This window comes from Microtus oregoni, unplaced genomic scaffold (genome assembly GCF_018167655.1).
Source record: "Microtus oregoni isolate MIOR12 unplaced genomic scaffold, Mior012 000062F_ref0000492, whole genome shotgun sequence".
In the NCBI taxonomy this organism is placed as follows: domain Eukaryota; kingdom Metazoa; phylum Chordata; class Mammalia; order Rodentia; family Cricetidae; genus Microtus; species Microtus oregoni.
The window spans coordinates 9,903,259-9,916,245 of record NW_024543872.1 but is presented as its reverse complement, the minus strand read 5'-3'; the positions used below and the strand labels follow the sequence as shown (position 1 = coordinate 9,916,245).

General features: G+C 46.9%; 1 protein-coding gene across 9 annotated transcripts in view; it reads right to left on the bottom strand.

The window, feature by feature from the left end:
- LOC121439585 (dystrobrevin beta) overlaps nucleotides 1-12,987 on the bottom strand; it is a 215,352-nt gene that overhangs the window by 3,374 nt on the left and 198,991 nt on the right. For 7 of the 9 annotated variants that reach the window (XM_041640106.1, XM_041640102.1, XM_041640101.1 and 4 more), the window contains 2 exons: nucleotides 4,563-4,722; nucleotides 3,756-3,845 (listed from right to left, as the gene is read on the bottom strand). In XM_041640106.1, coding sequence (XP_041496040.1) covers nucleotides 3,756-3,845; nucleotides 4,563-4,722 — 250 coding nt within the window. The remainder of the gene's footprint in view (nucleotides 1-3,755; nucleotides 3,846-4,562; nucleotides 4,723-12,987) is intronic. The other 2 variants (XM_041640109.1, XM_041640108.1) reach the window with 1 other exon arrangement.

Below are 12,987 nucleotides of genomic sequence, written 5' to 3'. Positions count from 1 at the left end.
CCTGTCCCCCTTTGACTGCCTTACACCTCACTGGGGCTTCCCCACTTCGCTTGGTCTAATTGTTCTGCTTGGACTAAAGCACTGGCTTGGAGTTGGAACTCCTGGAGTAAGTCCAGGTCCTGCCATTTATTAACCTGCCCAGTTAATGAGCCTCGGAGAGCCTTGTCTAGAATTCTCCCCCTGCCCCCAGGGCTGTGTGACAGACCTACCTCTGGGTCTAGCAGGAAGCCGGGAGGTAGCATGGGTCTCTCCTCACCTCCTGAGGCTTGTAGACCACTCCCCCTCACTTAACGTTATCATGTCGCCCTTAACCTTTCCTTAGGTTCATTCACTGCCATTCCTAGATGCCAGACACTGTTCCTGACACTGGGAATGAATACATCACCAACAACAAAGACCAAAATCTCTGCCTTAGGGAGTTTACGTTCTGGAGAAAAACAACATATTAATATATGATAGATAGAACTGGAGACTCTCAAACGCCTCAAGAGGATTTTGTTATCTGCTTAATAAATAAAACTGAAAGATGACAAGAGCATGAAGCTTGGTACATTACACATAGAGTCTAAGAAGGCATTATTGTCCTTCACCAACACCTTCCTTTCTTGCTTTATTCTTCCAGGAAGCCATCTATTCCAACCTACAAGTCTTTTCCTTTTCAGGAGTCTTAGTACTATTTGCTATACATCTAATGGTTTGGTGTGTTTTGTTTTGTGACAGGGTTTCTCTGTGTAGCTCTGGCTCTCCTGGAACTTGCTCCGTAGACCAGGCTGGCCTCAAAATCATAGATCTGCCTGCCTCTGCCTTCTGCGTGCTGGGATTAAAGCTGAATGCCAACACACCCAGATTCAATGGTGTTTTCTTTTGAGGCAAAGCTTCATGTAGGCCACACTGGCCTCACGTTCACTCTGCAGCAGAGAATGAGCCTGAATCTCAGATGCCCCTGTCTCTACCTGCCAAGCACTGGGATTACAGGCATGCCCCTGCTTCTGTGGTCTATGTGGTGCGGGAGTCTAGCATGGGCTTTAGGTGTGCTGGGTGAGGAACCCCAGCCGACATTTAATACTTTCTGATCCACCTCTTCTGCTGCTCTGTCTTCTCCCACACTTCCTCTGCATGTCTCAGTTGTGCTTCTCCAACGAGACCATCAACCCTGGGAAGTAGGGCAATGTTCTATGACTCATTTGCATCCCAGCGTGTGAGTATTGACCGGTGTTACCACCTGTGGGCACACCTCAGAGGCAGTTGGGAGAACAGGCAAGAGGAACTGAGGGGGCTGCAGACTTGGGGAGGGAGTATTAGAAGAGAGGCGGGAACAAAGGGAAAGGAAGGCGCTTGGGCTCCCATTCAGACCAGGGGTCCTGACTTTTTCATCCTGCATCTCCTTTTCTTTCTCTGCACCTTCCTCTACTGTGGAAACAAGTCCAAGGAGGCCAGTGACTGTTTGGTCTAGTACCAGTGAGGGAGGCTGGAGGCCTGAGGCAGAGACCTAATGCAGCAAGCAGCTTCCAGGGTGTATACATGTCCCTTGACCATGCCCAACAGCTCCACACCCCGACAATGCTTGATTGGAACCCTGCACATCCATGAAGCAGAGGGCATGATATCACCGGCTGGCATATTTGATGCATGTTAAAGGGACTGGGTAGAATTCCTAGAAAAGGAGAAAACTTGGGAGTTACCGCATTATCTACCACTCTAAAGGAGGCCTGGAGAGGAAGTCTGGACTTAGGGCGGCTTTAGGCGGGAAATAACCCATGATAGAAAGGAAGATTTCAGTTCCCTAATAAGGAAGAAATCGCCAGTGATTAGACCTGGCTATACATGAGTTCCCTGAAAATATTCAAACTGGAGGCTTTTAAATTGACAGAAAGCTCAATGAAATATCTTTAAGATCCTTTTGAACTCTAGGATTCCATTAGTTGAAAATATTTTTTGGAAGATGGGGAAGACAAACTACAGATGTGTGTCCTATGTAGGCTGTAGGACATGTATGAAAAGCCGACCTGGATAACCACTCCTAGCCTAATAAAGGCCCATGAAGCCACTTCAAGGGAGTCACCATGAGTCTCCCATCCACTGAGGAACAGTGTTTATCTCTGTCTTTAACAAGGGTGCTGGGTCATGTGTGCATTTGTCTGTGTCAGATATAGGCTTCTGTGCTTGGGAAAAGGAACCTCACAGAGACTGCCCTGTAGTCTGTCCCGGGTCAGCTCAGAGCCCTGGCTCCATGTTTCTCTACACCCGAGCTCTAGAACTAGCTTTGCCTCTGCATGCTGTGTGATTGCAAGCAAGTAATTTTTCTAAAAGAGCCCACATTCTAAAACAAGGAGGTTGTACAACAGGATCACTAATACACCTAATGCACATAAATAATGCGATTTTATTAAAACCAGCTTTTCATATTGACTGATGTTCTTGCCCCTTCCCCCCACCATATGGCCTAGGTGGGCTTTGAATTCCTAAAGCCTCCCAAGTATTGGGGATGGCAGGCATGTACTGCCATGCCTGATCAGTTCCTGTCAATCGAGTTACATTCCCATTCTTGAGTGCAGAGCTTGTGAGTCGTTCGTTTTGCATAAACTCCAACTACTTTCTCTGCATGTCCTAAAAATCCCTAAGAAATTCCCTCTAAAACACCAACTGAAACCTATCAGGGAGCTGTATTTGAGAAAGGGCTTTCTAATCAGCTGTGAGGTCATCCTGAGGTCACCCATCCCCAGCTCTGTGCCTGTACCGTGAGGGCTGGGCTTTGGTATGGGCATGAGAAACAGGATGAGAGAGGGTGAAGGCATCATATCACCTGTGGCAGAATGGGTGACGGACCTGAGCTGGGAAAGCCAATCAGGCCACAGGTGTAATCTCTTCTGAAGGAAAACAGAAGGACTTGAAGGCTGAGGTGTGGAAAAAATGACAGCCCAAAAGGAGATGCTTTCCCCCCGCTGAAAACACCCTGGGCGTGCCTTCCTCAGGACTGTCTGAACGGTCCCTGGAAACCCTGCTCTGTGCTTTAGCTTGACAGCCCTGCTAGAGGCCACTGCAGAGTTCTTACAAGCACTGCCTTGGGTAAGAAAGGACACAGAGGAGCCTTCAGTGTGAGCACTGCAGCACTGGGGATGGCAGCTTTCATAGGAACGCTAAGGCTACAAAGTAACTCCTGAGCACCGAGTGGCTATATCCCTGATGGAGCTGTGGTCTACTCGGTGGTTTTGTGGGAAAACGCTGTGAAGCAGAGGACTCTGGGAAGCCACTGCACTGGCTGAGTCATGGAGAGATGGAGAGAGAAGTCAAATAGTACCAAAGGTAAAGAATGGAGGGAGCAGCAGCTGGGATCTTCAGGTGAGATCAGAGCCTGGTCATGGACAAAAGGAGAAGACAGGGTTTCTAAACAGAATCAAACAGCAGGAAGCCAGAGGGCGGCTGGAATAGAGACAGGTGGCTTGTGCTGACTGCTGCCACATCCAGGATAGCTTCAGAATGAGGCGACGGACCCTAGGGAAAGAGACTGTGGACAAAGTGTAGGTGGAGACAGGGAGTGAGGCGGGGATCTGGCTGCACTGAGGAGCTGTGTCTGCTCCTTCAGACTGTTAATATAAACTGTGATCACGTGTGGGAGGGAGGCACCGGGTGAAGATCCTGTGTGCTCCTAGAAGGGAAAACGGAGTGGCAGGAAGGCTGTGTGCCCAGTGGTAGGAGAGGGCAGGAAGATGTGGGCACAGGGGAGGTGGAGACTGGTGGGGAGCTCTGGGTTTCACCTGAATGAAGCTCCTTCACCAGGGATGACATGGTGTTGGTGATGGAGTCAGCAGCCACCAGCAGGTCATTGCGGAGGTTCCTCCTTGTACCTGAGGAGTCAGAGCAGATGGCAGTGCAGATGGGTGAGCATGAAAAAGGGCGCCGAGAGATGCCCCAGGCAGTGTGGCCCTGGAGCCCGGGTGCAGAGGTGACTAGGGAAGGTGGGACTGCCGCAGGTCTGCATGCTCCTGGAACATTCGTCTTCTCCACCGGGAGAGCAGGGGCCTGGCAAGTCCAATGCTTCGAAGGCCCCGCAGCAGAGTTCTGGCTTAGTGTTGCCCCACAAAGTTCCTCAGTCTCAGAGTGAGGGGCCTCCCATTTCCTCGTCCCCATTCCCTCCCCTCCAGACTCCCTTGACCATTATTTAAGATTGTAGGTCTCTGGTTCCTCAGTGGGCCGTGGCAAATGCATGCTTAGGTCCTATGGAAATCACTTCTTTTCCTGTTCTTACTTATTCTAAGGACCTTTGGGGACAAATGTGTAAGGAGCAAAGTCCAAAGGGCGAGGCATTTCCTTCAGGCTAGAGCTCAGAACCCAGGAGGCCAGCTGTCTTCACAAGCGTGCCTGCAGACCTCCCATGGAAGACCAGCCTATCATAGAGAAGGACCCAGCGCATAACTTATTTATACTGTAAATCTGATTACTAAGGCCACGTTATCTGATCCTCCTAAGTCAAGAGCACAAAAGGAAAGCTGGGAAAATGCTGGCAGGGATCCGGTAAGTGATTTCAGCCCCTCAGCTCTCCACAGACTTGCCTGGAAACTCACCTTGTGCAAAGGCCTCCTGTACGTCTCCTCCAACTCCACTCAGTGAATCCTGTGGGCCGTGGGTAGGGGTGGAGCCTGCAGACGTGGAACGCACGGGCATGGGCATAGGGCGGCCACCTCCATGAGTGGGTGATGTGTGAGGTGACCCTGTGGCTTGAGCCTGGGAGGATGGGAGAGAAAACATGTCATTTTGGGTGCCGATCTCTCTAACAAAAGAGGAAAGCACTTCCCAGCCAGGACCATGCTTTAAAAAAAAAAAAAAAAAAAAAATGGCCAGGACTCAGAAAAGGAAGAGAAAGAAGAAGGAAGAGGGCAGTGTGGGAGTAAGAGCATTTTAAGAACAGGCTGAGACCTCGTACTTAGGAGGCAGGAGGATGGCTGGGAACTCAAAGGGCTGGGCTACAGAGAAAGTTCAAAACTACGGGGTGAAAATCAAAACCAAAAGAAGAGGCTGAGAGAGGTTGGAAGCATATGGCAAGGAGAAAGGCTGCATCCAGGAAGATCCAAGAAGGAAAAAAAATTAACAAAAAACCCCACAAAGATCCTCGTGTTTGCATGTCAACATTCTGTACCCATCCTCATCTGATCCCACAAGTCCTGTGGGTAGAAACTGCCCATCTTTTAATACAACTTTTATAGATGAAAATCAAGATCACGTGTGAGGCTTCTCAAGCGTGTGTGGGAGGAAGTACAGCTTGCCAGGGGCCATGCCAGAAGAACCCTTCCGCTCCGCGGCTGTACAGCAGCCTTCCTTCTCACGCTCAAGATCTCACCCCAGTAGCTGGCGGTCAGAGGCTCAGCTGTAGAGTGCCTCCTAGGCCTGGTCAGCGAAACTGCCATGCCTGCTCAGGGAGGTCTGTTTGAGTAGCCAAGGACCAGGAGAGAGCGGCCACATGCTCATTAGAGGGGGACCTTCCTCAGGAAAGCCTGGTATAGTTCTGGATTTTTCCCCCAAGCTGATCATTTATTCCTCTCCCCCTCCCTATGTCTTGACAGGGTCTCTTCTATATAGCCCTGGTTATCTTGGAACTATGAAGTCCAGGCTGGCTTTAAACTCACAGAGATCCGCCTGCCTCTGCCTCACGAGTTCTGGGATTAAAGGTGTGCACCACCACCGCCCAGCTATTCATTACTCTTAAAGGTTTATTTTTGACTGGACTCAGACTTGGAAGTAAAAGCTCTTGGTAAGGACAGCCTATAGCTCTGGGCAATCTGTTCCTGGTATTTCTCTTTGGTATCTTTCATTCTCTTGGCCAAAAGCTTAGCATGTTCTGGAGCCTCCTTATTTTGCTTAATATATTGTTTCTTCAGAGCGTTTGTGCTGCAGGATACATGGAGTAAACAAGGCGCTGAATCTTGGGTGCACTGGTCCTGGGCTTCTTACCTCCTTTAAGGGTTTTCTGACAACATTGGCGGACATCATCTTTAAGTTTTCAGATTCTGCTAGCTCTTTTGGGTCCCAACCACTGAGGCACAGTAGTGTCTGTCTGTCAGTCCAGGAATATCCTTCTCTCTTAAAAATAACCGAGTTGAGAACACTCCGAACGGAGGTGCACTTTCCCTCTCCAGTTCTCCTGGGTCTGGAACAAGAATGCCACTCACTCCGCCGTGGGAAAACCTTATTTGTTGTACACCCAGGGCATCAGCAGCTACTTCTGCGGCCATGCGCTTCTTGCAGAAACGTCCAAGTATGTGTTCATTGTACACTTCACTGTTTCTGATGGCCAGAGGTTGGGAAAGAGATGTTCACTTCCATCTTGACAGGGCTGAACCCCTAAGAGGTAGCTTGGAGCAACAGGGTGTGACAGTTAAACTACTCAGGGGCAGTTCCCTGACCCAGGGTGGTCAGGTCGGTGGATTTTGTGGGAGCAAAACTGGGAGAATAGAAGTGACAGTGAACACAAATTCCTGCGAATTCCCCCGGGGATCTAGCCCAGAAACGCCACACAGACAGAATATGCCCCAGACGAGCTGCCTGGAGGGACGCACAGTGCCTGCCCTCCTGTGCAGCTGTGTGGGTGCTGAATGGACTATTTTGTTTTCTATCACTCCTGTTTTCTAGGTTTGTTTTCTGAGATATGGCCTCAACTTAAAGATCCCCCTGCTGCGGCTCCATGCTGGGATTTTAGGAGCATGCCACTCTGCCCTGTTCTCTGTGATTCTTGCTGAATCTCTGTGTATGGGTGTCTCACGTACCCTAGGCTGGCCCTGAACTGACGACAGCCTTGGACTCCTCTTCCTCCTGCCTCTAGCTCCCAAGTACTGGGATCACAGGAATACCATAATGCCAACTCTGTGTGCTTTAATTAAGAAATATAAAAGCTCAGAAAATGACTGAGTATAATACCATCAGTCACCCCAAATGAATAATTACATACAATTTATTTTAATCTAAAATAGTACAGACAGACTTGAAGACTCCTTTACCACCAATTCTTCACAGGGTCAGTACCTTCATTCTTCCCTTTGGAAACTTCCTGTTTTTCTTACCAGAGATTTTGGTGTGGAAGTTTTTTTTTAAACCCATGTATTATATTCATAAAGATGAATATAACATTTTCATGCCTTTAAATTCTGTATGAATGGCATTGAACTATAATAATTACTTTTAAATTTGCTTTTATCACTTAGCATACTCTTAGAGAGTGAGCCATGATACAAATAAATATGAATTTAGACCCTTACTTCACATCACATTAAAAAGACAAAGCACCAGGTAGGGGTGGCGCACCTCTTTAATCCCAGCATGTGAGAGGCAGAGGCAGGTGGCTCTCTGAGTTCAAGGCCAGCCTGGTTACAGAGTGAGTTCCAGGGCAGCCAGGAATAAACAGAGAAACCCTGTCTCGAATAACCAACCAAACCAAACCCAAACACCCCAAACCAACAGAACTTCAAAATGAAGCATAGTAAGTATTAGAGCTAATATTTCATAATTTCTCAAAGAAGGCAAAGGAAAATCTTATGCAAAGGCTTCTTGGACATAATACCCAAATCATTATGTTTAAAAGAAAAAGAGGGGGGCTGGGCTGGAGAGATGGCTCAACAGTTAGGAGTGCTGGCTGCTCTTCCAAGAGGTCCTGAGTTCAAATCCCAGCAACCACATAGTGGCTCACAACCATCTCTAATGGGATCCGATGCCCTCCTCTGATGCAGGCACACGTGCAGATGGTGCACTCATACACATAAACAAATCTTTCTAAAAAAAAATTCACTTAAAAAGAAAAGAAAGGAATAAATCGTTTTGTTTTTTAATGTGTGTGTTTATGCTGCACAGAGAAACCAGAGAGCAGTATTAGGCACCTTCTACAGTTAGTCCCCTCCTAGTTTTTCTTAAGATTTATTTATTTTTATTTTATGTGAATGGGTGTTGTGCCTGCATGTGTGGGTCTGTGTGCCACATGTGTATCTGGTGCCCAAAGATGAGTCAGACCCCCTGAAACTGGAGTTACAGATGGCTGTGAGCTGCCATGTGAGTGTTTGGAACTGAACCTAGGTCCTTTGGAAGAGCAACCAGGTTTTTTGTTTGTTTGTTTAAGACAGGTTTCTCTGTGTATCCCTGGCTGTCCTGGAACTCACAAAAGATCCGCCTGCCTCTACTTCCCAAATGCTGAGACTGTAGGTATTTCTCACCACATCCAGCATGGCCATGGCTTTCAACCGCTGAGCTATCTCTCCACTGTCCACCTGAGATGGGGGTCTCTCACTGAAACTGTGGTTCACTGATTAGGTTAGTCTAGGTGGCCAGTGACTCCCAGGAGTAGCCTTATTTCTGCATTCCCAGTGCTGGGACTACATGGTGTGCCACCATATCCTTATTCTTTCAGGCTAGGTGCTTTTAACAAGCCAACTCCTTAGCCCATAATAAATGAGCTTTTTAAAAATTAAGTTAGAGACTTTTACCAAAATATCCAGAAGAGGTTTCAAATGTTCTTATCACAGGAAATTATTACCTGCTTATAATGATAGCTATCCTAGTTCATTGATACAATATATAAATTAGATCAGGCTATACTGCAGAGAGATGTAAAATTATCATCTTGATTAAAAAAAAAAAACCCTTTGCTTTTCAAAGTAAGTCATTAAACTCCATAAGAGGGGATCAACTAAAAAATGGCTCAACACTCTAAATAAATAAAACTAGACTAGCACTGGGGAGGCAGAGGCAGGCAGAACTCTGAGTCTGAGACCAGCCTGATCTACATAGTGACTTCCAGGCCATCCAGAGCTAAAAAGAAAGATCTTGTCTAAAAAACAAAACAAAACAACAACAAAAACCCAAAACCAACAAAAAAAGCTTGAGACAAGAGAGATCTCGGTGTTGGGTGTGCCAGTAACCCCAGACCTTTGGAGAGAGAGGCAGCCGGGTGTGGGGCTGGAGACCAGCCTCAGCTGTACCAGGAGCTCCAGTCAGGACCACCAGGGCTGCCTGAGATCCTGTTCCAGCAGTCACAGCTGAAGAGATCACTGCTGTCAAAGAACTGGCGTTTAGATCCCAGCACCTATATCAGGTGGCTCTGAGGAAACCAGTGCCCACTTCTGGCCTCCATGGGCCTGTGTGTGCACACACACATAAAATAATAAAATAAGTGAAAAGCAACAACGAAAAGAGAGTGAAAGGAAGACACAAAGGGAGAAAAGTCTCAGGATGACATATCTGATAAGGGGCCTTACCTCTCAATACAAAGAACTCTCCCGACTCAGTCATAAAAGGACAGATGATCTAATTACAAAACGAGCCAAAGATCAAGAAGATAACTCTCTAAAGATACAAAAAAGTACAACAGGCATGAAGAAGACTTTCGATGGCACTGAACACTGGGGAAAGAGATGAAGGAACGATGAGAGACCACTTTACACCCATTAGGGTGAATTCTACAGAAAAGATAACAAGTGCCGACAAGAACGTCGAGAGACTGGAATCCGCAGGCAGTGCCAACAGGAGTGTAAGATGATGCAGTTGCTTTGGGAAATGGTCTGGATACTCCTCAAAGGGCTGAGTACCACATAACACGGTCATTCCATTCTCAGATATATATATTCCCATCCAGGAGACATGAGAACGTGTCTGAACAGAAGTCAGCGTCCAGATGTGCACAAGAACACTAACACAGCCAAAGAGTGGAAACAACTCGGATGTCAACTGGGGAATTGCCTTAAATAAAACGAGCTATAGCCAGACGGTGGAATAGTATTAGGCAATAAAAAGGAACAAAGAACTGATGACATCCACATATTGTGAAAACATTTTGCTAAGTGAAGGAAGCCATTAACAAATGAACACATAATCTAAATTTACACAAAAATACCAGAGTAGGGAAATCACAAAGTATGTTAGTGGTTACATAGTTAAGAGTGGGGGCTGGGAAGACTGAGGGAAGATTGTGAACGGGTGTGACGGTTTTTTTGAGATTGATGAAGTGATGGAGTTCTTAAACTGAAGGTAATGATGACAGCAAAACTCTGTAAATAGAGTTTAAAAACACAACACTGAATTTTACAGTTAAAAAGATGAATTTAAGTTGGATGTGCACCAAGAGGACGGCACAGACTGAAAGAAAACATCCACAAATTCTATCTGAAGCAGAGCATGCGGAGATTTCTCCTCACTGGGTAAGGTGACATGCAATCCAACCGCAAAGTGGGTGAAATCTGAGCACACGTTTCCTCAAAGGTTTTTGAGTGTTGTAATTATGTACACGCCAAGTCCCCAGGGAGAGGGACGCTGCACACACAATGCTCTGCTCAGAACTGCTGAGGAGCAACATAGCTGAAAAGACTGGCAAGGGTGTGGGAACCTGAAACCTCCTACTGCCGGGGCAGAAAGGATCTCAGCAGTTTCTGAGAACGTTCAATAGAAGCCTACCCACGTAACCCAGCAACCCCACTCCTGAGTGCTCCCTGAGAGAAATGAAAACATAAACCCACCTAAAGCATACAAATGTTTGCTGGCAACGATTTAATAGATCCTAGCACAGAAAACCCCAGAGTCCACTAACTTGGATTAATAAAAGGTGACTTGACTAAGTATTTTTTTATTTTGTGAAATAACTAATTTTTGTTTGTTAGTAATGACTAAACATTTTATCATTCCTTACTTTTCCAGAGTCTGTGTCATTTCTTCACAGTTACAAGTGGATCCACTTATGGTCAGTTAATGTTTTTTTAAATTGAGTATTTCATACATATATAAAAAATGTGTTTTGATCAAATCCACCCCAGTCCCTCCCCTCCAATTCTTCCCACAGTTCGCCCTACCACTATTCCCTTCCAATTTCATGTACTTGAAAAAAAAAAAAAAGTCCTTAGTCCAGCATGTTGGTGGGTAGTTTCTCAGGGGCTGCATTCCTGAAGAGAAATGACTCTCTCCCTCTCAGCAGCCACCAGTATTTGCATATTAAAACTGCTGGAACAGGGAGTTGTAGTGATGGCTCAGTGGTCTCAGTGGTTATAAGCCCTGGCTGCTCTCCCAGAGGACCCAGGTTCAAGTCCCAGCACCCACATGGTGGCTCATAATCATCTGTAACTCCAATTCCAAGGGATCTAATTAATCAATTTTGACCTCTTCAGGCACTTAGAGCACACGGTGCACATACATACATGCAGGTAAAAACTCATACACATAAAATTGAAAAAATAAGTTAAGAAAAAAGTTGGGATAGAGCTGGCAGGGGCTCAGTGAACTCTTGTCTACTTTGGTATTCGGAGTAGCTCAAAGACACAGTGTGTGGCTCATGGCTATGCAGTTGCTTCAGCCCTGCCTGAGAAGGAACTGGTCTTGGCTGTGGATGCCATTGGTCCAGGGATGTCAAGAGGCTATTACTTTGTTGCTCAGATGGAACAACAATAACAAAACAGGAGTGCTGGTAATGCTGCATTCTCTCTGTTGACAGGACTGTGTCCTCACTGACCAGCAGGTCTCATACTGTCTTCTCTCTCTCTCAGGTGCACGACTGCCCTCTGCCCTCGCCTCCTGACCCATGCATGCCTGCTGGGCCCCCAGGCATCAGCCTTCCTGAGACCAGGGCTCTGCTCCTCTGTGGCAGCATGGCCCTCTCACAATCCATGCCTGTACCACTGTGTTCTACATAGGTTGGTGCGTAGTGAGTACTCGTCAGGCGAGGATGAGGGGCATCGAGTTTCCCACCCTTCCTTCTGTGATGGGAAGTAGCCAGGTCAGGCAGTGATTCGCCAGTGAGTGGTAATCTATCCATCGTTGGAAAATCTCTGTGTGAAATTCTCAGACTAGCTAACTAAATGTGGGAGCCAGACCTCAGACAGCCCAAAGTGACCCGCCACGCACATCCTGAAATAATCTGTTCTGGAATGTAGGCTGGGCCAAGTGACTTGCTTCTAATGAATCAGAAAAATGGACAGATGCCACTTCTGAGCTTAGGCTATAAAAGATGGTAGCTGTAGCCTGGGTGACCCTTGACTTTATCCTTACAGGAGTCTCCGTAGGGTTCCTGGCCCATAGGGGTTGTGATATGATTGCTATTACAGCATGCACCAACACGCTTGGTGATATGCTTTTCTTTTTTTTTCTTTTTTTTTTTAATATTTATTTATTATGTATACAATAGTCTGTCTGTGTGTATGCCTGCAGGCCAGAAGAGGGCACCAGACCTCATTACAGATGGTTGTGAGCCACCATGTGGTTGCCGGGAATTAAACTCAGGACCTTTGGAAGAGCAGGCAATGCTCTTAACCGCTGAGCCATCTCTCCAGCCCTGGTGATATGCTTTTCTAAGCCAGTTTTGAGATTAAATTGTGTAGCAATAAATAATCCATGCACCAAACTTACTGTGTTTTTGTTTTTTAAACAACTACTTTGGTAGACAACCAAAGCTGGAATTGGGTTGACAAAGTAGGCAAATGGATTTGGGGAGAGACTAGAACTAGAGGCCCCAATGACAGACTGAAGGCCCCCAGAAAGAAGCCCATGGGAAGGAAGAGAGGCAAGGAAAGGTAACCAGGAAAACATTTTCCTAATGTGTACTGGGGGCCCTGTGACCAGTAGCCTCGACCAACACCCAGTCTCTGGCTCTCTGTCCGTGACTATCAGCACCCTGTAGCATGCAAGGCTCTGTACCCAACACAAAAGGGAAGTTGCAGTCTCTGAGATGCAATCCCAGCTTTTCCCAGGTGAGCACAGAGGGAGGCAGAGTGGGTCAGTGACAAGGGATTGGAAATAGAAGATGGAGACTGGCTTCCTCGCTCAACCGTATGGCACACACACACTTTCCCATTTCTGGGGTCCAGTTTTCTCATCTATGAACGGGAGGATGCTAGCTGGCACGGAGGCATTTTTCAGATAAAAATGCTGTGATCCACAACCTTCACCACATCACTGCATGTCCCCAATGCCAAGTGGCCCGTGCTTGAATTGAATTGAAACCACTGTCAGAGAAGAGCACGCTCCTGAGAA